The following is a 22,611-nucleotide window of genomic DNA, read 5'->3' on the forward strand; positions in this document are numbered from 1 at the left end:
AGTGATCGCAGAGTTGAGAAGGCGGTGTTCCATATTAACATTGTTCCATCAGAGACGCCGTACAGTTGCACTTGCTAGCCAGCTGGCTAACGGCACTTGTTAAGGACATATTAAACCAACTTCTTCCGAAAAAGTCTTGTCTTTACATCGCTGCTGTAAGGTAACACGTAGACTTCACCTCTGTTGTTTAATTCCCCGCGTCTTGTGTCTGTATAAGTTTAAACACCGGTCGGCCAGCTGCTAGCCCCAGTGGCTACTTAGCAAATGGCTAACAACACTAGCCGCTAAAGTTAATGACACTTTTCGAGCGTCTTCCATCATTGACATGATTGACAACACTCGTCATGATGCCAAACTGTGCTTTGAGATGAATTTTGCTGGCGGAGTTTATTTTTAAGTGTGTTTTAAAGTTGCTGTAAATCTGAAATGTTGGCTCGAGCTAACTGTTGTGTGACGTTTCACCGCAGCTCGTGCCATGTTTTGGAGTTCCAGGATGACCACAAACCAATGACCCGAAGAGACTGGCACTTTTAGCAGGTTGGATTGAAGGTGAGCGCATCATTTTATGATTTGAAGAAGTAAGATAATGACATTTTTTGCGTTGCTTTGCAGGTGACACACAGCAGGGACACTCATGCTTTCCGATGAGCTGGACTCCAAGCCAGAGGTGACTTCACCTTTAATACAGCAACCCTTTCTATACCTTTCACACAGCGACCTGTACATTCAGCATGTTTTTCATGTTTTCCAGCTGCTGGTGCAGTTTGTCCAGAACGCTTCCATCCCTCTGGTTCAGGGTCTGGAGGACTCTGAGCCCAAACACTCCTGCCTTCCTCTGCTGGCCCCTGTTGAAAGCTCCCTGTGCAGCCAGCTCGAGCTAACAGGTCACAACATGACCACCACTGCACTACTACTACTACTACTACTACTACTACTACTACATTACTATCACACTACCACTAGCACCACGACTACTACTACTACTACTACATTACTATCACTGTACCACTACACTACTACTCCTACTAATACATTACTATCACACTACCACTACTATTACTACTACTACTACACTATCACAATACCACTACACTACTACTACTATTACTACTACTACTTTACTATCACAAACCACTTCACTACTACTACCACTACTTCTACTACTACTACTACTACTGCATCACTATCACAGTACCACCACACCTCTACTACTACTACTGCTGCTACACTACTACTGCATTACTATCACAATACTACTACATTACTATCACAGTACTACTGTACTACCACAACATTACTATCACAGTACTACTGCATTACCACTACATGACTACTACATTACAATCACTGTACTACTACCTTGCTATCACAGTACTACTATCCTACTACTACTACATTACTATCACAGTACTATTGCATTACCACTACATTACTATCAAAGTACTACTACACTGCTACTAGATTAATATTACAGTACTGTTACGTTGCTATCACAGTACTACTGCATTACCACCACATTACTATCACAGTACTACTACATTACAATCAAAGTACTACTACACTGCTACTAGATTAATATTACAGTCCTACTACGTTGCTATCACAGTACTACTGCATTACCACTACATTACTACTACATTACTATTACAGTACTACTACATTGTGGATGGATGGATGTTCTTTTTTTACGGTAGGTTTTTGTAAAGAGCAGAGTGCTGTCTTAAAACCAGCAGGGTGCTCCCTTTCTTTAATAGAGAATCTTTTCCAGTAGGTTCTTAAAAAGAGTAGTGTGCTCCTGCCGTAAGGATCATAGGATCTTTGACGAACAATGTTGCAGTACTTCTTAAAAAGAGAAAAACTTCTCCTTTTACATAGAGGATATTTTGAGTATCATTTTTTGCGTTAAGTTTTTAAAAACAGTAGTGTGCTCTGTAGATGATCTTTGGCTATTTATTAAAAAAAAAAATTTTTGCATTAGGTTCTTAAAAAGAGGAGTGCGCTCCTGTCATACAAATTATCTTTGGCTAGCATTTTTGCAGAAGGCTCTTAAAAACAGCAAAGTCCTCCTATCATATAGAGGACCTTTGACTTGCATTTTCTGCAGTAGGTTTTTAAAAAGAGCAGAGTGCTCATGTTGGTACATAGGGGATCTTTGAATAACATTTTTGTTCTATGTTCTTAAACAGTAGTCATATGGAGGATCTTTGACTGGTGCTTTTACAGTAGGTTTTGAAAAGCAGTAGCATGCTCCTGTCCTATAAAGGATCTTTGACTAGCATGTTTTTGCAGTAGATTCTTAAAAACAGCAGAGTGCTCCTGTCATCATCTAGACTCTGACTTGCATATTTTTCTTTGCAGTAGGTTCTGAAAAAGTTCTGTCAGAACTTGGAGGCGTGTCGTCAGAACGAAGCCCCCTGGTGGTGCAGACGCACAATGTGCACCCGCGTTCCTCGCCCAGCCCCCCGCCCATCCTCCATGACCTGCAGCAGTCGGATGGCACATCCTACGTCCTCCTCAACCTGGCTAAAAGTAATCCACACCAGTCCAACACACTATCATCGCCTTCACAGTGACAGGAGTCACTCACTCTTCCAGACATCACCACCTCCTCCGACTCCCTCATCTTTGCTGCGGACGGCGCCGGTGACGAGGAAGACGAGGGCGTGTCGTCGGGGGACTACGGTTTGGACGGTAGCGCCCCCTGGTATCTGCGCGTGCAGGAACTGGCGCACGACAGCCTCATTGCAGCCACGCGGGCACAGCTGGCTCGGGATGCCAAGGCCAGTCAGGACGCCAGGGCGGCAAATGTCGCCATAAACGGTAACCACGCTTTTGGCCATTTGGATATTTTACATTTTGTAATCGGGCTAAAACCAGATATATATACTGTATATGCTAAAACCTTTCTATATGTATATGTTTATATATTTAAAGACACAACAGCCTGCATGTCAACCTTGTTAGTATAACATTTCACCTTTTTCTCATTGCATTGTGGCTTTTTTCACTCTTTTTAGTGTTATTTTTAGTATTCTTGTTCAATAGTAGTTTATGATGTGCAAATGGCCCCCGTGCCGCACTTTGGACACACCTGTCTCAGGAGAATGATTGATTAGGTGATGCCTAATAACATGCAGTGCGAGGACTATTTGGGATTGTTTGGAAGTATTATACTCTACAATAAGGATGATGTAATCTAATAATATAGCGCACAAGACGCCAAATTGACTCTTGAATATTGGATGCCAGGAGTTGAGGTGTGGTGCAGCCAGCCTGTTATATCTATGACGTCATGTGCAGACTAATATTAGAAGGGGGGAAAAAAGCAAGCGTGCTTCACAAGAAGCATCAAAAAAAGAGGGAGGCGAGCTGAAAGGAGGTCAGAGCAGTCGAGATGAAACGTCGTCTAATCAGCAGTGACTCCCAACGCTTTTCAGCCGCTCTCATCAAAGGTCTCGGCATCAAATTAAATTTGTAGCCTGATTGTTTGCGCATCTTGCCATGAATGCTTAAAGAAGTTGTGAAATGTCGCTCATGTTAAAGAGAAAAATGACATACATAGAATACATGACATATATGAAATACTAATATGCTAATATGGTCTCCATGCCAACTAGTGATGACAGGATGACAACATGTACAAGTTGGTAAAACATGTCCAAATGACCTTTACCGTCCTGTGAAATGTCACCACTTTCCTCATCTTTCAACTCCCCGTGAGGCTGTCTGGAAAGTTCTCCTGCCTTACTTCTATTTACACTAATGGTTTCATGTCATAATGAAAAACCTGCTTTCTGGACTACAGTAATCCCTCCTTGGTGCCGCTTAACTGGTTCCACACATAACTTTGATAAGTCCATTTCTACGACGTAAGATTCCTTATTTATAAATGGAATATTTTCATAGTTAGAGGATAGAAAACCTGTTTACCACCTTCTAAATACGCTTTTTAACATTATTAGAGCTCTGTAGACATGAAATAACACCTCTACAAGTCACCTTTACACTCCTATTACCCAATATGTAGACATAATAAGAGAAGGTAAGACATATTGGGTATAGTAAACCTATTTACAACCTTCTAAATATGCTTTTTAACATTATTAGAACCCTCTAGACATGAAATAACACCCCTATAGCCACCTTTACACTCCTATTACCCAATATGTAGACATAATAAGAGAAGGTAAGACATATTGGGTATAGTAAACCTATTTACAACCTTCTAAATGTGGGTTTTAACATTATTAGAACCCTCTAGACATGAAATAACACATGCGTCCCGTTATGTGCATGCAGCTGCCTCATTGTAGCTGTTTTTATACCTTTAGAACGTGCAGAAAAGAGAAAGATGGGGGACAACATTTTTTAAAAAGCACTTTTCCTTTTAATATATGTATTGCCATGTGCATGGATGTCTGTTTTCCCCTAAACAGGCAGGAAGAGAGTTCACTCTGTGCATTGGTTTCAGCACCTTGGCACGTTTGTTCCATAGAACAACGGCATGAATGGAGTGAGCCCTTTTGTCAGTCATACAGTCTTTATGTGGGTGGGTGGAGGCGGGGCTGCTAACATGCACACAGAGTGCAGAAGAATGTAACGTAGCAGAAATTAAATTAGTAGATTGCAATATATTTTTAATATTTTTTCATTGTACTTTTCCTAAAAGTAATGTTAATATGTCGTCTTGTCATGTGACACCCTTATGAAATACATATTTGAATGATTTCCACATAAGAGAGTGGTGCATCTGTGTGTATTCTTGCTGTGACTTTACTTCTGGTCACACAAACGCTTGTTTGTCTCCCATCTTTCAACCGGATGTGACGTCACGTGAAAGCAATACGCTTGATGTGGTCAAAGAGATGGCGTTCCACTTTCTCATGCACTCCAAATCATTACTCAAGTTGAAAAAGTGGTTGTGCAGAATGAGGAAGCAACAGCATCGCTCCCGTGAACACCTGTTTCCAACTGCAGCTTCGCTACATGAACACCCCGGCCATAATTAGAGCGTAGACGGTGGTTAAAGGTGAGAAGCGATGAGCTCTTTGAAATGTTCTGGTACGTTTAGCAGCAGGCTATGACTTTTAGGCCCATTGCTGCTGGCATGCCTTGCACCTAATTGGAGCAGTCAAAGCAGGGCAGCTGCTCCGCTTGTCTCGTTTAGCCGCTCCAGTCCAGCAGGCGTCCATCAGCCGCCCGCCATTAGCTCTTTTAACAGCCCACCTCCAGGGAGCAACCACCTGGCACTCCCCTTTTTCTTCACTTTTTTTTTCTTGCCTTCCCTCCCTCCACTCCTTCCCTGCGTTTCCTAGGCGACCACACGCACGGCTCACTGTCCGAAGGGGAAAAGCGAGAGGCGCCGCCGCTGCCGCCACCACCACCTCGGACCGGGCGCCCCCTCACCAGGCAGGTCCTCCGCTGCTCATTTGAAGGCTGCTGTCGGACCTTCACCTGGCCCGCTCACCTCAAGTACCACCTGAAAACACACAGGTGACGCCTTGTTTGAACACCGACCATTAGCGGTTCCATTTGTTGACGTAGACGTGAATCTTACATTATAAGATAAAGTGTATTAAAGTGTCATTCTTACAGTATTTTGTAATGTGTCAAAGAGCGCATCATATCCCCAAGCATGCTGTAAGGCGGGGGTCCCCAACCAAACACTTCAAAAAATGAAATCATTTGTATATAACTACATCACATTTTTATGTAAAGCGATATCAATTTTGGAAATATTTAATTCCTAAAGTAATACGGTTAGAAATTCCAGTTTTTGCATGTTTAATGCCAGCGGCGACTTGTCCCACTGTCGACGGTCCGTGAACGCACCATCTAATTATCTCCCTCCTGTACAGGTGGACTACTACTACTACTATACGCTTTTTCGCTTTACTTTTACCGTTTTTCTTTCACCTCACATTTGCTCCCAAATGCTGATACTATGTGGGAATGCATCGAGGTAAGATTTAATGACCTTATTGAGCGCTAATGTTCATATTTGTTCACAGAAAAACAAAGTCCAGGCTTGTAGTCCTGCTGGTGGCTCTTTATTCTTTTAGTGCTTTTAATTTGACGTTGTTCCTGTCTTAGCTTTACACAATATCAATCATCAATAAGACCAATTAGAGTGCTATAATGTACGCATGATTTGCTGTTGTGTTGAAAATCTTTCCAGTTGATTAGCTGGGGCGCTGCTAATGCTAGCGCTGCTAATGCTATTTAGAGCCATTCTGGTCTTCAGCCATGCTAAGCTACGGAGCTTGCGCCCGCAGCCCAGGCTCTCGCGATGTTAAAGAGACGGATTGTCGTCCGGCTCCTCATCTCGCGATAGCGGGTGCATGTCGCTACAATCCATTATCGATGTGCGGATCGATACTGAAATAATACTTCCGATAGCAGCTGTTTCATGCTCTGCCATCGACTCTCAAATCAAAATATGGATAGTTGAGTCATTTGAGGTCATGTTTGTCTGTTGGAACGTTGACCAATCGTAAAGGGAGCCACGTGTGAATTGTCAATAAAGTTATCATTTTAATAGTAATTCGCAATAATTAATGCACTTAAATTAAGATTTTATTAATGAATTGATTAGATTATGAAATGTCTTGTATTGTTTATGCTACAATATTAAATAAACAACTTAATTTACCAGACATGTTAGGTGAATTAGCAAAGTATCGCTATCCGATTGGTGTCGCCGACACCAGCCTGAATTTACTCAGTATCGGATTGGAAATGAAATCGGTGCTATTGTACATCACAACAGATTTATATAAGGATTTCTGGCAGATGCTTATCGATCCAGCTACCGATTGCAGCCGTATCTCTCACTTTTTAAAGCGGATATCGGGTGGGCGGCGTGATGGGTTCGTCCTTCACTAGCCTGGTGGTAAAGGTAACCACGGTAAAAAACCAACAACTCTAAATTAAGTGTGTGGCGAGCTTGGACAAAAGTTGGGAGAAGGCCTAAAAAGCAAAAGCTCGCCTTTGAATGCGAGCTATCCTAACTTTCTATATTTGTCCCAAATGAATGGAGGCTGTACTGTGTATCCACTATCCTGTCATATAAAAGTAATGTTGATATCATCCATCACGTCTTCCGCTTTGCCTGCAGGAACGACCGCATGTTCCGCTGCGGCGCGGAAGGCTGCGGCAAGAGCTTCTACGTGCTGCAGCGTCTGCAGGTCCACATGAGGACGCACAATGGCGAGAAGCCCTTCATTTGCAAGGAGAAGAACTGCGGCAAGAAGTTCACCACCGCCGGGAACCTGAAGAACCACCGACGCGTACACACCGGTGAGCATGCCGCCCTGCTCGCTCCGTTCCATTCGCGCCGTCCTAACTGGCGAGCTGATGACTCGTTAGTGGCGGTTGCCACCAGGGAGAAAGAGCTCGTATTTCATCGAGGGTGACCTTCAGTGGCGCTCTGGCGCCTAAAGAGCTAACTGGCTTTGAACTCTGCACGCTGTGTAAATGATAACCATCACCTGACGGCGTCTTTTCCTGCAGGAGAGAAGCCTTTCCTTTGCGAAGCAGATGGTTGCGGGCGATCCTTTGCAGAGTATTCCAGTCTCAGAAAACACATGCTGGTACATTCTGGTGAGTGGCGCCCCCATGCTCTTACACGCTTGATTTTACTTGATGTCCACTTTACACTTCCTATGTGGCAACACTGTCATGTGCGTGCGTGCGCTGCAGGCGAGAAGCCCCATCACTGCGGGATCTGCGGCAAGACATTCTCCCAGTCGGGCAGCAGGAACGTTCACATAAGGAGGCGGCACGGAGAGGAGGGACTCGCCGCCGACAGCGGAGAGACAGGTCTGTCTCCCTTTCACGCGACACCACCCCGCTAAGGACGTATGCTAATCCCTCAGATTATGTCGCTTCACTGCAGCTCGTGCATTTTAAGTGTGATCACAGAAGAATATTTAGGTTGACAGCTGAAAGCTTTCTTCTCGTTAACGGCTCACGGCCACTGCATGGTACCTTCTTGGCTCCACTTGCTACTGGTGCTTTTCCACTGACAAAAAGGAGGTACTAGTCCTAGTTTTAGGTTTTTGAATTAGATTAGTTTAGCCTGTTCAAGGTTTCATTTAGGATTTTTTTGACGCTGTGGTGGTGGGCTGCATGGGAGGGTGAACTGCCGCCGCTGTGTCGTGCTGCTGCTGTGCCTGCAGTTTTTTTTAATGACAAATAGCAATTTTTTAATGACTTATTTAACTGTTTCAACAACTAGCAGAACATGAACCAGGAACATTGCAAAACTGTTAATTTAACGGCAAAGTTGCTGAGGGCACTGCCAACATTTAAATGGCACTTTATTTACAAAGCACATCACTCAGTGTGCTTACTTGTCATTAAACACAGGCGTCATGTTGGAATAGAACACTTCTACAAACACTAAGAGGTGAAGCAGATATTCTTTGGTGAACTACATGCTTGTGTGCTACAATTGGAGACCCCTGTGGTAGCATCCCTGTCTAAAACTACACGCCACCAACATGTTTCTGTTGCACAACTTCAACACACAGCTAGTGTTTTGAAGACGAGCACAAGTATAGAATGATAACAAGAGAGCAAGACTGTGACGTGACACTTTAAAGCACGTGTCAAACTGGTGCCCTGGAGGGCCGAGACGCTGCAGGTTTTCTCCAAGCAGTTTCTCCAGCAGGTGATTTAATTGATGAGCTCCTTCCCTCAAACTGAAGGTGTTGATCATTAAAATCACCTGCTTTAGTGACTGGCTGGAAAGAAAACCTGCAGTCTCTCGGCCCTCCATGGCACCAGTTTGACACCCCTGTTCTAAAACAAGTAAGTTGTGATGATGGATGATTGATGTACCCCATGAACTTAACAGCCACTTGTGATCTTAACTGAAAAAAGAAATAAGACCGTAGTCTATCCACACATACTTTTACCTAAAAAAAAAATAAAAAAAAAAAAAAGAGTTAGGAGTTAGGCCAGGGGTGTCCAAGCTTTCTCCCAGTGAGGCCACGCAGTGAAAAAGGAAAGGTTGATATTTAGTAAGGCAACACATGTAGATGCTGTATGCTAACTACCGTAGTTGTGTAGATTTCATCCCAGCTTTTGTCATTTAGCTGCAAAAAAACATACCAACTTCACTCTTCTTTTTTCCTCCATTTTTGCTGTTTTTTTCTTTCTTCTTAAATCTTTTTCTCGTTTAACTGACTTTATTCTCATATTTGACTTTTCCATAAAATTCTAACTTTTCCCCAACCTAATTTGCCAAAGATTACAACTTTTATTTTGTTTCTAATATTATGACTTTTTTAAAAATATATTTTATTTCAGCTTTATGCTACCAAAGTGACTTAATTTTTTCTCATAGTTTTGAGTTTGTTCTTGTAAAATTGACACTTTTTTCTCATGTTTTGGCTTTATTCTGGTAAAATGATTGCTGTTTTTTTTCCGTTTCTGCTGATTTGTTTAATTTTCCAACTATTTAAATAGTTGGAAAATTTTACAAGTCAAAATTATGAAGAGTTCCAATTTTGCAAAAATAATATTTTAGTAACAAAGTAAAAATACTACAAGTGTTTTTTTTTTCAAAGTCAAAAAACAAAACAAAGAATAGTTTGTGTAAAGTTACAACATAAAAATATAAAGTCATAATTACAGTAGGAAAATTTACAAAGAACGTTGAAATAGTTGGAAAATTAAAATCAACAAGTGCAAAAGAAAAAAAGCTGTAATTTCACAAGAATAAAGTGACAATTTTTCTCACAAAATTACAACTTTTTGTTAGACTACAACTTTTTTCTCTTAATATGACTTTATTCTTGTAAAATTACTGTTTTCAATTTTTGTTGGTTTTTTTTTTTAGTGCTTATATTTAGATTGTGCCAGTGGCTGCACTTTGCTCACCCCTGGGCTCGTGCTTTGGTTAGTTAGGGTAAGGAAGGACTGGTCTGACATGACAGTTTTCTGTGTGACAGGGGAAGCGCTGACACACAGCAGCCTGCTGGAGGCAGATGGCGACAACGAGGCCGGGATGGTCGCCCTGACGACCGGCGTGCAACCCATCAATCTTCATCACGCCATGCTGAGATCACCAGGTAGGCGTCGCCGATGTTTACACTCTTCTTGCGCTGAGTCATTGATGACATTGTACTTTCTCAACAAAAGACTTCAACTTTTCACTCTCGGGCGTAACGGCCTTCTGCCACTCGTCAAACTACTTAGTCACTCCCCCCCCCCCACACGGTCTTGTTTTTTATTCATCATTCATATTAAAATCACATTTTCCTTTTGCTTAAACGTAGGCTTGACATTTCTAGAAACTATTATGGATGATAATTCATTTTTACTGTTCAATAAATAACACGCTTTTTGTCAAAAGCTAATAAAAAAAAAAAATTTTAAAGTGCATTTTTGTTACATAGTTTTTTCAGGGTGGCCCTCATTTCTGAACACAAATGCAGATAATATACAAATATTTCTTAAACATTTAATACAAAGGTGTGTGTCCATATACACATTATTCATATTTTACTTATTGTGGATAAATGAGTAATATGTTAATTAAATGTTTTTGGTATAGTGTGTGTGTGTGTGTGTCCAGACATAAAGGACACCCTGCATTACAGTAAATGTACACAGTCATACGTACTATGTATGTTTGTAATATGTTGTTGAATTATGCTGAGTCAAAGATAAAAAAAGTAAATACATGTGCTTCGCTACATACAAGTAGTGGTTGTTTAACCGGGGTGTGTTCACATGACCACTATGGTTCTTGTTCTCCATTTCAGGCCCTGCAGATTCCGTCGTGGTCCTCTCTCCGCCACATGAACTGGTCACCATGACGACAGAGGGCGCCACCTATGGGGATGTGGTGGCGCTGCTGTAGCGTGTCAGAGGGCAAAGTGTAAATAGCTTCTTCATGAGTGACTTTGTAAGAAGTCTTGTACATATCAGCCCCGAGGAGCTGCCAACCAATGCTTCTATTTCTGACGGCTGTGGAACGGCGTTTGTACAAAATCAAGAAGAAAATACTCCCAAAGAAGTACTGAGACGGGTTTAAAAAAAATGTCTGAGCAAAAATGTGTGAGCATTTGTTACCAGTGGAGACATCATGAGAAGGGAGGAGGGAACCTATGGCTCGGGAGCCACATGAGGCTTTTTTGATGATTCCATCTATCTCATATTTCTTAACACCATAACATTTATTTATTCAACTTTTTTTTTGCTGACATTTCAAACAAAGTAAAACATAAAAAATCCCCGTGTTGGAAAATAATAAACTATAATATGCATTTTAATTCATCCATTTTCTAGTTGAATGCGGTGGCATCAGTAAGAAGTATTTTATTATTGGTTAGCTTCAGAATAACATTACAAAGAATACATTCAGAGACTTCTAATATTCTAAAATTGTTGGTCTTGCTTAAAAAACACATTTGGTTGTATTTGCTGTTTGTGGCTTTCATGGCTCTCTTAGCCAGAAAGGTTCCCCACCCCCCTGCACTTAAGCCTATTCATCAAGTGTGTGTGTGTAAAATACATCCCTGTAAGTGGAAAAAATGTGATGAATGGAACAAAAGCCACACTCACTTTGCAAGAAGTTGAGGTGGTCCAACATGGCCCCCAGGGCCCAACTTGCCTCCACGTTGTTCACTTTCTTGGCCAACTGCAAAGCGTCACAATAACCAAATAACTCAAAATGCCTTTTTGTATTTATTGAACTCAAATTACAAAAACAAGAAAGTGTTTGCTTTGTTTCTGTGAGTCTTGAATTGTTATTTAGTTCTGGCGATTTGCTACAAAGCATGAAAGCTCAACTTCAAAAGGACGGTTTTTAGGAATCGTCATTTTGTGGTGGCTTACCAGCAGTCGTGTGCTCTCCTTGAAGCCAAAGCCGTCCTTGAGCAAAGAGGAGATGTAGGTCAAGTCCAGACACAGGAAAGGTCTGATGCGAGTCTCCCTGCTGCTCTTCTTGCACACTGAGCACACGAGGAGGAAGAAGTGGTGTCGTGTGAAACTGCACGTCGCTGTGTCATGTGCATCTCACCCTCCTCGGCTCTTCTCGTGAAGTCGCTGACCTCCAGCGTTCCTCCCTGGACTTCATCTGCAACGGAAGAAGAAGGCTTGATTGCAGCGCTTCTACCTCACATTTCATACAAATTAAAAGAAAAATTAAAAACTCCCCACAAATGTGGGTGATGATAATAATAGCGCTGGTGGCCTTTCAGCCTGGACCGGCCCAGAATAGCAATGTCTCTAATCAGCACGCACCCCCAGCTCCTCAAATCCCCTGAGACAGGTGCAGATGAGTCACGCTGCCTGCATCTTGCATGGGAATGGCTAATAACATCCTGCTGGCTCTCTCTATCTTTTTGTAAAGCATGCGTGTGTACGTACCAATGAGGCCGGCATCCAAGGCTCGGTCAAAGTAGTAAGAGAAGGCGTAGAAAAGATGGGTGGTGTCTCTCAGCTGCTGCGGTTGATGAATAATCCCCTTGACTGTCTTCAACACGTCCTGATAGCACACGTCGAATCCTGATGCACCTGCACACAACACACGCATATCAGACGTCCATTCTGGGGGGGTCCAAAAGGAAAATGTCATTTTCAAGGACTACAACAAAACTCAGCAGCAAAAATCAGCAGTAATTTTACAAGAATAGAGTCAAAATTTGAAGTGAAAAATGTAATCTAAAAAAGAAAAAAAAAAGTTATATTATGAAAATATAACGTCAACATCTTTTTAGTAGCATAAAGTTCTATTACAAAAAAATATTCAAAAAACAAATAAAACATTTTAGTAATCAAGTTCAAATATTACTAAAAAGTATTTTAATTTAAAAATAACATGTTTTAGTGACATAAAGTTCTATTTTTTTTAAAGTAATTTTATGAAAATTATATTTTAGTAAAGTAAAAAAAAATATTTTTTAAGTTTTAATTTTCAAATCTAAAAAAATATAAAAAAAAGAAATTTAATGAAAATAATTTCAGTAGCATAAAGGTAAGTTATTTTAAAAAATACATAATTTTTTAAAAATTACTTTATGAAAATGAAGTCACCGTCTTTAGTAGCATAATAGTCAAATACAACAAAAACCTTTTTTTAAAGTTGTAATTTTATGAAAAAAACATAACGTCAACATCTTTTTACGAGCATAAAAGTTTAAAACACAATTTTTTAAAACAAATTTTATGAAAATAATGTCAACGTCATTTTACTAGGATAAAGTTAAAATATTACCAAAAAAGCCCCAAAATGAATACAGTTTGCATAAAAAGTTCGAATGTCAGAATATTATAGAAATACAGTCAAACTTGTTTATAGCGGCCACTAGAGGGAGTCTGCAAAAGTGGCCGCTATAGACAGGTGGCCTCTATAGACAGGTTGGCGTCCAGTTTGAATGTTGACCAGTAGAGGGAAAAAAAAATAAAAAAAGGGGAAAAAAATAATAATGTTGACCAGTAGAGGGCACTGCGGACTGCGGATAAAAGTTGTACAGCACTACTAGGCTTGTTATTATCATGGTTCATGGTTTTAATTCATCCTGAACATGCATGAGTCAAACAGTAGCACATCACATTCACAATTTTGCATGTCCAAAAAGGAGTAGGAAGAAGCAAAGCTTATTTAATCCTACCCCTCATCAGTTTCACATCAGTTGCAATACATTTATTCACCTCTTGTTCTTCCAAGTGTACTTTGTAGGTCTACATGACAATGTAGTGCAATCATAGCCAAGGTTTTTACTTACTAAAAGGAAGCTAGAGGCTTAATAATAACTGATAGAATATATCCACCACCCACAGAACAAAGCTGTGCTAGTAATGTCTTACGCTTGTTTTTTATATTTTACTTTTTACAGCTTTAGTTCATCAGGAAGTGACGGGAAGTGACGGTGGGCGTCCCGAGCAGGAGAGCTAGGCTCAGTGCTAGCTGTGAGTTTGGAGAGAGTTGGGAAGTGTGTTTATGTTGGCGTGGATGTAAAGTCCTGCAGTGTTCTCCGCTGTTAATAAAGCCATTAAAGTGCATCGGCGACGTGAGTCTCTCCTTCCCCACAACAAGCGGCATTACAGTATTGACCAGTGCACACCAGGAAATAAACGGTGTCACTTGTTACAGGCATTGGCTGGACAGCTATGTAGTGGGGCTTGTTTAACCTTTGCCTTGTGGGCAAGCAGGAAGGAGAGACGATGCTGAGAGATGTGTGTGTTCTGAGCTGCTGTCTGGTGGCCGCGTTCAATAAATAAAGTTGGCAGAAGCAACAGGAGAAGTTTCCTTCTTTGCTTCGGAGCTGAATAACACTGACAAGTTAACAGACTAGTAGCGAACGGAAAAGAAGACGGCTTTGTTTGTGTCGAATACAGAAGATGAGGACTTTGATGGATTTGTGGATGAGGATTGATGAGAAATAACGTGAGTACATTCTAAAATACTTCAATTAAGTACAACCCAACTCAGTTTTGCTCCCGCTGCCGCATGCATGCTAGCGTATGTTTTTTTTTTTTTTATTGTAGCGTCGCTGGGAGCACGTCCTGTTCCCAGCCTACTTTGCGGTAATGTTTTGGTGCAAATGCTTTTAAAGTTACATGTTTGACCAGGAAATAGCAAGCTCAAAAGAAGACGGCTTCTTCATGTGGAACAACTGACAGTTTGTGTGGATCTTGTGAATGATTGTGACTGAGCTAGGACTCAGTAATTAAAGTCTACACACGACGGCTTCATTGATTGAAAAACTAAACTTTTTCGTGCATGAAGCTTCTACTTGAGTTGGTAATTTGGCCGCTATATGACCAAGGGAGACAAAATGGGTGACCGCTGGCCGCGTTGGACAGGTGACTGCTATACACAGGGTCTATAACATGTAAATTTGCTGCGGGGGATTTTTCAGTGGCTGCTATAGGCAGGTGGCCGTTCTATAAAGGTGGCCGCTAAGACAGGTTTGACTGTAAAATCATCACTATGAGAAAAATTTACAAAGAAAGTTGAAATTGTTGGAAAATTAAAAAACTAATTAAAAAAAGCTGTAATTTCACAAGAATAAAATTAAATATTAAGAGAACAACGTAACTATTTTAAGCAAATAAATTCATATAGAATAGAGTCGAAATATATATATATTTTTAAACTTTTTAAAAAGTCATAATATGAGAAACAAAGAATAAAGTTGTAATTTTAAGAAAATTAGTTTGTGGAAAAAGTTATATTGGAATAAAGTCCTGATATTAGGAAAATAACATTTAGGGAGATCATTTAAGAAGAAATTTGGGAAAAAAACAGCAATAATATCAAATCTGCTTTTTCGCTGAGATGCACTTTCTTCTTAAATTCTATATAACTCGTTAGCATATCTATTACAAAATATCAAAGTGGCATCCTTTCAAAGTTAGGACACACCTGGTCTATGCAGTACTGGGCTGTGACCAGCAGCGGCGCTGTTTCCTCAAAATTGCACACACGCAACAGGCCACGACGCCAACAGGCCACGACGCCAACAGGCCACGACGCCAACAGGTCACGACGCCAACAGGCCACGACGCCAACATGCAAGCGATGCCAGCCATGTTTGGTGTTTCTGATGAACTGATAACGTTACATGAACGTTTGCAACTGACGCACCAACTGGGTCTCCGCTCACATGGTAGGTCTCCCCCCCAAAGCTCCACCGGTCCTGGAACTCTTTCGGCAAGCATGGACTCTTAAAAACAGTCTGCGGCGGCCCTGCCAGAGCGAGGACGCACACACAGGATGAGTTTCTTTGTGTTGCGTGTCAGCATGACTCCCGTGTTGTTGATCAGCCTCGAACGCTAAGCAGCATCAACACAAAACGGTACCTCGGGCGCCGAGCGCTCCCAGCGTGGAAAGTCGTGCCGCCATCAGCCCGTTGCCAAGGTAACTGCAGGACAACAAGGGATTGTTAGGCGAGCGGCGGTGACACAAAGGAAGCTTATTATTCACATCCCCATGACTCATTTGATCAAGAACTGATTCAACTGACATTTCCAACTTGTTTTTCTCTGCAACTTTGCAGTCAGTGACATTTGGAGCCGTCAATACAAACACTTTCTATACACTCCATCCCCGAAAAGTACCTCCATTTTGGGAAACATTTATACATTTTTGATCATTTATTTCTCTCTATATTGTAATAAACCATTGTTCTGTATGGGACTATCAATGACTTGCAGGGGACGGTAAGGAAGGTATTCGGGTGTTGGGGCTTCATTGCCTTCACTTTGTGCAAAGAGCACAAGGCTTTGCTAACCTGCGAGTGTACAACACAAAGGAGGAGTTGAAGATGTTCAGTCTGCCAACCTCGTCTGCTTTTTCAACGTCTGCCTGCAGCGACAACACCAGAGCACAAGCGTAATGACAATTCAATGTACTTTTACTCAGAGTTACACTAAAAACTTTTACAAAAAAAGCATTCATTATTTTAAAAAATAGTTCAAATTGTTTAAAAAAATGAAAACAGAACAGTATTATATTAGTTTAAATTAGATATATTAATATAATATACATACATTACACAAAAATATTGAATGCAAAAAATGATTTACCAAAATCAAACTACATAAAAAAGGAAAATAAAACCGTATTTATGATCGCATATAAAACTACATTTAAATTAATACAATTAAAATGAGGAAATATTGATATATTAACTTTAGAAAGAGCTATACTAATATAACATAGACATACTAAATATTTCATACAAAAATCAAATTAAATAAAAAATGAAAATAAAAGGAGGCCGCACGGTGGTCTAGTGGTTAGCATGTTGGCCAACACAGTAGCAGCTTGGAGATCGGGAAGACCTGGGTTCGATTCTCCCCTGGGCATTTCTGTGTGGAGTTTGCATGTTCTCCCCGTGTGTGGGGGGGTTTTCTGGGTACCCCGGCTTCCTCCCACATTCCAAAAACATGCAGGTGAGGTTAATTGGCGACTCTAAATTGTCCATAGGTATGAATGTGAGTGTGAATGGTTGTTTGTCTATATGTGCCCTGCCATTGGCTGGCCACCAGTCCAGGGTGTACCCCGCCTGTCGCCCGAAGTCAGCTGGGATAGGCTCCAGCATACCCCCGCGACCCTAATGAGGAAGAAGCGGTATAGAAAATGGATGGATGGATGGATGAAAATAAAAGTATATATGATCATATATAAATATATATTAAATTCAATACAATCAGTTAAAATAAGATTAATGTATTAATTTAAGTGTTAATATAACATACATTACATTATACAAAATAGTTCCTACAAAAAATACTTAAAAAACAAATATGAATGAATAAAAAAAAATAATATGATCATATATAATTTAAAATGTACATTTTAAAAAACAGAAGAAAGAAAATATAAATATATCAACAGTATATAATATAAAATAAAATATTACATTTAACAAATGTAATTAAAAGAATAAAATATCTATTTAGGTTGTATTATAAAGATGAAATGTTTGGTTATTTTGACACGTGTATGTAAGTTAATCAAGCCTGGATGGTTGGGATCGTGATGATGTCCTATACTGCTGCAGCCATCTGTCCCCTCTGCAGAGTGATGAAGGGCTTTGGTCTCACCTTGACGTGTGGCAGGAAGGTAATCTGCGTGGATCCTCCTCCCAAATCCAGGATTCCCACCGTCTGTTTGGTCCCAGCATGAAGGTGGCCTGGAAACATTTGCACCTGCGCTCATTTACATGTGGTCTTCCAATACATCCAACAATATCAATATCAACCCCCCATGGAGACACCACTCACCTGGCAGTATCAACCCCCATGGAGACACCACTCACCTGACAGTATCAACCCCCATGGAGACACCACTCACCTGACAGTATCAACCCCCCATGGAGACACCACTCACCTGACAGAAAGTTGACTGATATCCACGCCAGGATTCCTAAATGAAAACACATGATGATGTGAAGGAGTGAGTGAAGATCATGTATTGGGTTGTGAAGGAGTGAGTGAAGATCATGTATTGGGTTGTGAAGGAGTGAGTTAAGATCATGTATTGGGTTGTGAAGGAGTGAGTGAAGATCATGTATTGGGTTGTGAAGGAGTGAGTGAAGATCATGTATTGGGTTGTGAAGGAGTGAGTTAAGATCATGTATTGGGTTGTGAAGGAGTGAGTGAAGATCATGTATTGGGTTGTGAAGGAGTGAGTGAAGATCATGTATTGGGTTGTGAAGGAGTGAGTTAAGATCATGTATTGGGTCTTTCCATCACCATCTTGGTGCATCAGCGTGACACGTTACCTTCACTCGTGCCGTTCATGATGCTCACGCTGTTGTCAGGGACCAGAAACGGAGACTCATCAAACACACGTCGGACCTTCAGGAGGAGGAGGAAGTGAAAAAATGGCCTTAAATGTTTAATGGCAGCTACTCCGCTTCAAGGGATTGATTAATTCCCTCTTGAGGAGGATTAATAAAGTATGCTTTATCTGCCAAGGCGCCCCAAGGACACGCATGACTATTTATCCCTCCTCACTGATAACACTCCTCTTTGCTTCTTAACTTGGCTCACTTTTTTACGGCTGAGTCGTTACACTTTGCTCTGACAGACACACACTCGCATGGCAACACAAACAACAAATTCAATCACAATCTTTGGGCTTCTTCTGAAAGCTTGGCAAAGACCACTGGCTAGTCCCGATCCCATACTGATATCAGATATCGGGTGGTATCAGCTAAAAACAAGTGTTGGCCTGCATCTAACATGAATTGATTTATGCTTAATGTTGGAAATAGATGTTGTATATATAAAAATAATTACATATATTAAAATTAAAATAAGAAAACATTGATATATATATACATACAAAAATAGTTAATACAATTTTTTTTAATCAAATTGAATATGTTTTTAAAAAATGAAACTGCACATCAACTTTTTCTCCTTAAATTGCTTTTTTTTCTAAACCAAATATTTTTACTTTCTTAAATCTTATGTTTTATTCTCAGGACATTTTGACTTGATGACCACATCTTCTAGCTGTTACCCTTATTTTCCTAAACTTGCAATTCTATTCCTTGTTTTGTGTCTCATAATAACATTACAACTTTTTAAAAACACATATTTGTCTTTAATATGTCAACTATTTTCTCTCTTATTATTTCATTCTCCTAATATTTATTCTGGTGAAACTACTGCTTTTTTTTCCATGTTTGCTGTTGGTTTTTTTTAGTTTTCTTGTTTGATTGTATTTTCAGACTGCGCCATGGGGTGTACACTTTGTCCAACCCCCCCGCCTTCAGAGATCAATGAGGGAGTTTTCCAGTTGATTTGCTAATTGGAATGTGAGCTAGTAGTTGACAATATTCAACTTCTTGATTATTTTTCACATTTTCTGGAGATACTGGATTAGCTGCAAGTTGCAATCATCCAACCTGCTAAGAAAGGAAGAAAGACTGTTGAAGTGATACTGGGATGCATGTGTGCTGGTGTCATGTCACCTGGTCCAAGAGACTCTGGGCTTTGGGGGCAGGCAGCAGTCTAAGTCCAGCTGTGGCTCTTAGCACCACCGGAGTCCTCTTCCATTCCGGACGAGGCACCGTGCTCTTGGCCACCTTCAACAACTCCCTCAGCGAGTGCGCAGCCTACACACACACACACACAGCTTTTTTGTATTCGTTCCAGCCACTGTGTTCAGCTGTTCTTCGGAACAAATCAAGTCATTCTTATTGCAAATGTTGATCAGAAATTGAAGGAGAAGTCATTCACAGATTTGGGATGTCAATCACAGCCTTAATGGTCCGCGTCGCTGCCACATACAAAAAATGCTGTATTCCTAATAATACGTCCATGTTGGCAGGTCTGCTTTTGTCTTTTTGCTGCTGTCACTTCCTGTTTCCCGCTTTCATGAGCACACTGCTGGCCGCGCTCCCAGACCACACACACATTGAGAGGCACCCAACCTTCCCTCCTCCTATCGGTCGATACCATCGATCCAACGGGACAATGAACTCACCGTCACGGGAGAGTCGGCGTGGGCTGACAAACCGGGCTTCACCCAGTGGAACATCTCATTGTCCAACACGGGCAGCGCCTCTGCAAGACAACATCCATACCAGAGGTAGTACAGTCATTAATATCACTATTACCTCCACCAAGGAACTTTTTAATTAGACTTTTATACAGATCCATTTTTCTATTTTGCTGGCATTCCATTTTTGGCCCGTTCTTACTTTCTCAGCGAGTAAGGCATGAATCTCAATAACAATTGGGCATATTATTAACTGGACAGAATCCAGTCAGCCTTGGCGGAGGTCTTGCTGGGTAAGATGGTAGTTCAGCTAAGATCTAGAGCTGCCAGATGTGGAAAACAGTGTTGGACATAACGTTCCAGGCAATGTGAAACAAACATAACCACATTATAGTGGTTCAACTTTACCCAGTGGCTGGCGGTCAGGGCCAGCAGAGGTGGACTAAACACTATCAGAAGCACTGACCTACATTTTCACCTTCTATCCTAGCATTTGTTCCGTGAAATGGTGTTCATTTTATTCCTGACAGTCTATTATCTTGCCATGTCAAACAAATACGCCCAGGGTCTTCAGATTCAGCAGTGCTGGCCCATGTCTCAGCACTATTAGCAACGGGGCTGTTTTTTTAACCAATCTGATTCCAGATTCAGCTCACATGTCCAGCTAGCAGGCGTACAGCGACGTCAGTCTGTCCCGATTGGTTAGAGTTGCGCAGTGCGCTTGAACACCCCATCACATGGACGGTGCAGCGCTTCGTGTTCCAACAGTTGTCCAGCATTATGCGTGGGTAACAGGAACAAATGAGTTTAGATACGACGTATGGGAAGATAAAGGGTTCACTGGGTTTCTTGCTTTATTAATAATGCTATTCATCCCCAATTCTGTTATGACACCAATTGTTATATTGCGCTTTTGTATATTATTGGTAGTTTGTGTAATTGTGATGTGATAGTGGTGGTATTAAGAGGTGGATCGAGTACCCACTGTAGGCCCAGGTACCAAATTCACCTCAACTCTCGCCTTAAAGCTTCAAATTTGTGAGGGAATAAAGAATATTTTACACGTGCTTGCAACACTTTCTACATATGATGATGCGATACCAATGGTTTAACTTTTAAAGCTAAATGAGGTGCCGCTAGATCACCTGACTCCTTGCGGATGAAAGTGTAGATGTGAATTCTGGTCCCCGTGCTCCCGGCGTCAAACATCACGGCGTAGAAGATGTGGCTGTGGTTGGCCGGGCGGTGGAGGCTGGGAAGAACGCCGTTGAAGCCCCCACCACAAGTGGCAACCTGACCTCCTGCAACAGCGAGCGTCAGCAGAAGCACGAGATTCATCTTCACTCTGAGGAGGACGACGACACATCATTAGAAGTTGAATGGGCTCGGCTAAAGCTCAGTGACTCGTGCTGGGGGATATCAGCGTGACACGCTGTAGGGGGGCAACAGGCTATGGTGTTATTTAGCGGGGTGTCACTTTTGGACGTTCTGAGTAACATCAGATCACTGGCTGGGCTTGCTGAGTCATGACAGGAACGCGAAGCCCTTGATCACTTACCTCAAATCACTGCAACGCCACGATGCTGGAACATCTGCCATCATCATACAGATGACGTATGAAACAACAATACAAGTTCACTTCTTTTTTTATGTTTGGGTGCATTCACACTTGTAGTAATAAAAGCATTCAAATGATTCACTCACAATTGTCAACTGACAAACATTACCTAAAATGACTGAATTATCAATAGTATCGATATTTTGATTTGAGGTTCAATTTTAGAGCGTGAAGAGCTGGTATCTAAATTTCAGTATCGATCCGCACACCACTAGTCTATTGTCGTTACGTCTATGCGAAAATGTATGACTATATCTAAATATGAAAAGGAACACATGAATACCTTCTTATGGCTTTAGCTATGCTAAAGGTTGTCCAACAAAAAACAGTTCAGTAAATAACGGTATAAAGTCAATAATGCTGCAAGCTGCTAGCTGAAATTGCAGGTGATGCTAATTAGCCACCTGCGCTTTCTGGCAGAGAGTCAATCATGTCGTTCAAAGTCGGTAGTGTTTATATTGTTATATTATAACACACGGAGTCACTACCTTGTTTCCTCACCAAAAGCACAACTTGTTCCGTATTTCACCAATCAGCATAGTTCGCTTGCTTAGTTTTATTGTTCCGTATTTCATCACTCAGCAAAGTCCGCTTGTTTTTTTTTTTGTTTTTTGTTTTTTTTTAACAACTTCAGCTAGCTCGCTGGGTTGCTGGCTAACTTGGCGAAACTGGACAACGCAAGCTAAACTAGCAAGCGAGCTCGAGCAAGCAAAATTTACCAGACATTTAACCAATAAAGACTCCTCACCCCAATACGAACTCCACCGAATAAGCACCACAACAAAGTACGTCAAAGCAACAAGAATACCACACGCTGGGTAGGCTCACCATGATGTTGCGTAAGGTTACGTAGCTGTGACGTCGCTGCCACGCAACACGTTTCTTGTCGTTTTAAAATACAACCGACTAACGACATCATTTAGCCCTTCTTTAAGCCAAAAATAATAAAATTACTGACTTGGCAGGTAAATATAAAACGTTTATGATTGAGCCCCGTACAGTGTTGTTTAAA

General features: G+C 41.2%; 2 protein-coding genes across 8 annotated transcripts; one reads left to right on the top strand and one right to left on the bottom strand.

The window, feature by feature from the left end:
- The first annotated feature begins 20 nt into the window (after positions 1-20).
- On the top strand, positions 21-11,733 carry znf410 (zinc finger protein 410). 3 transcript variants are annotated; one of them, XM_054761938.1, is made up of 12 exons: positions 21-160; positions 468-549; positions 613-667; positions 752-884; positions 2,359-2,529; positions 2,596-2,820; positions 5,316-5,493; positions 7,118-7,299; positions 7,513-7,602; positions 7,702-7,821; positions 9,960-10,079; positions 10,776-11,733. In XM_054761938.1, the coding sequence occupies exons 3-12, from the start codon at positions 635-637 to the stop codon at positions 10,871-10,873; spliced, it is 1,350 nt and encodes a 449-aa protein (XP_054617913.1). In that variant the 5' UTR covers positions 21-160; positions 468-549; positions 613-634; the 3' UTR covers positions 10,874-11,733. The 3 variants fall into 3 exon arrangements, with proteins under 3 accessions (XP_054617913.1, XP_054617915.1, XP_054617914.1); XM_054761940.1 differs by having other exon boundaries at positions 2,362-2,529; XM_054761939.1 differs by having other exon boundaries at positions 47-155.
- entpd5b (ectonucleoside triphosphate diphosphohydrolase 5b) lies at positions 10,458-22,463 on the bottom strand. 5 transcript variants are annotated; one of them, XM_054761935.1, is made up of 15 exons: positions 22,428-22,463; positions 21,127-21,326; positions 19,967-20,046; positions 19,452-19,595; positions 18,252-18,327; positions 17,858-17,893; positions 17,572-17,660; positions 16,254-16,327; positions 15,823-15,884; positions 15,608-15,709; positions 12,385-12,531; positions 12,035-12,091; positions 11,851-11,966; positions 11,578-11,653; positions 10,458-10,867 (listed from the first exon to the last, which is right to left on the bottom strand). In XM_054761935.1, exons 2-15 carry the CDS (start codon positions 21,317-21,319, stop codon positions 10,821-10,823), a joined length of 1,299 nt encoding a protein of 432 aa, XP_054617910.1. In that variant the 5' UTR covers positions 21,320-21,326; positions 22,428-22,463; the 3' UTR covers positions 10,458-10,820. The 5 variants fall into 5 exon arrangements, 4 of the variants coding, with proteins under 4 accessions (XP_054617910.1, XP_054617909.1, XP_054617911.1 ...); XM_054761934.1 differs by having other exon boundaries at positions 22,348-22,442; XM_054761936.1 differs by lacking the exon at positions 22,428-22,463 and adding an exon at positions 22,101-22,341.
- Positions 22,464-22,611: the final 148 nt, after the last annotated feature.

The sequence above is a fragment of the Dunckerocampus dactyliophorus genome, chromosome 19, assembly GCF_027744805.1.
Source record: "Dunckerocampus dactyliophorus isolate RoL2022-P2 chromosome 19, RoL_Ddac_1.1, whole genome shotgun sequence".
Lineage (NCBI taxonomy): Eukaryota > Metazoa > Chordata > Actinopteri > Syngnathiformes > Syngnathidae > Dunckerocampus > Dunckerocampus dactyliophorus.

Excerpts from the sequence above, each read along its gene's own strand:
- znf410 (XM_054761938.1), top strand. The coding sequence starts at position 635 with ATGCTTTCCGATGAGCTGGACTCCAAGCCAGAG. Across the intron at positions 885-2,358 it reads CAGCCAGCTCGAGCTAACAG|TAGGTTCTGAAAAAGTTCTG; the intron begins GTCACAACATGA and ends TTTTCTTTGCAG. Across the intron at positions 7,300-7,512 it reads CCACCGACGCGTACACACCG|GAGAGAAGCCTTTCCTTTGC; the intron begins GTGAGCATGCCG and ends CTTTTCCTGCAG.
- entpd5b (XM_054761934.1), bottom strand. The coding sequence starts at position 22,430 with ATGGTGAGCCTACCCAGCGTGTGGTATTCTTGTTGCTTTGACGTACTT. Across the intron at positions 12,532-15,607 it reads TGTGAGCGGAGACCCAGTTG|GTGCATCAGGATTCGACGTG; the intron begins GTGCGTCAGTTG and ends TGTTGTGTGCAG. Across the intron at positions 12,092-12,384 it reads CTTGGATGCCGGCCTCATTG|ATGAAGTCCAGGGAGGAACG; the intron begins GTACGTACACAC and ends CTTCCGTTGCAG.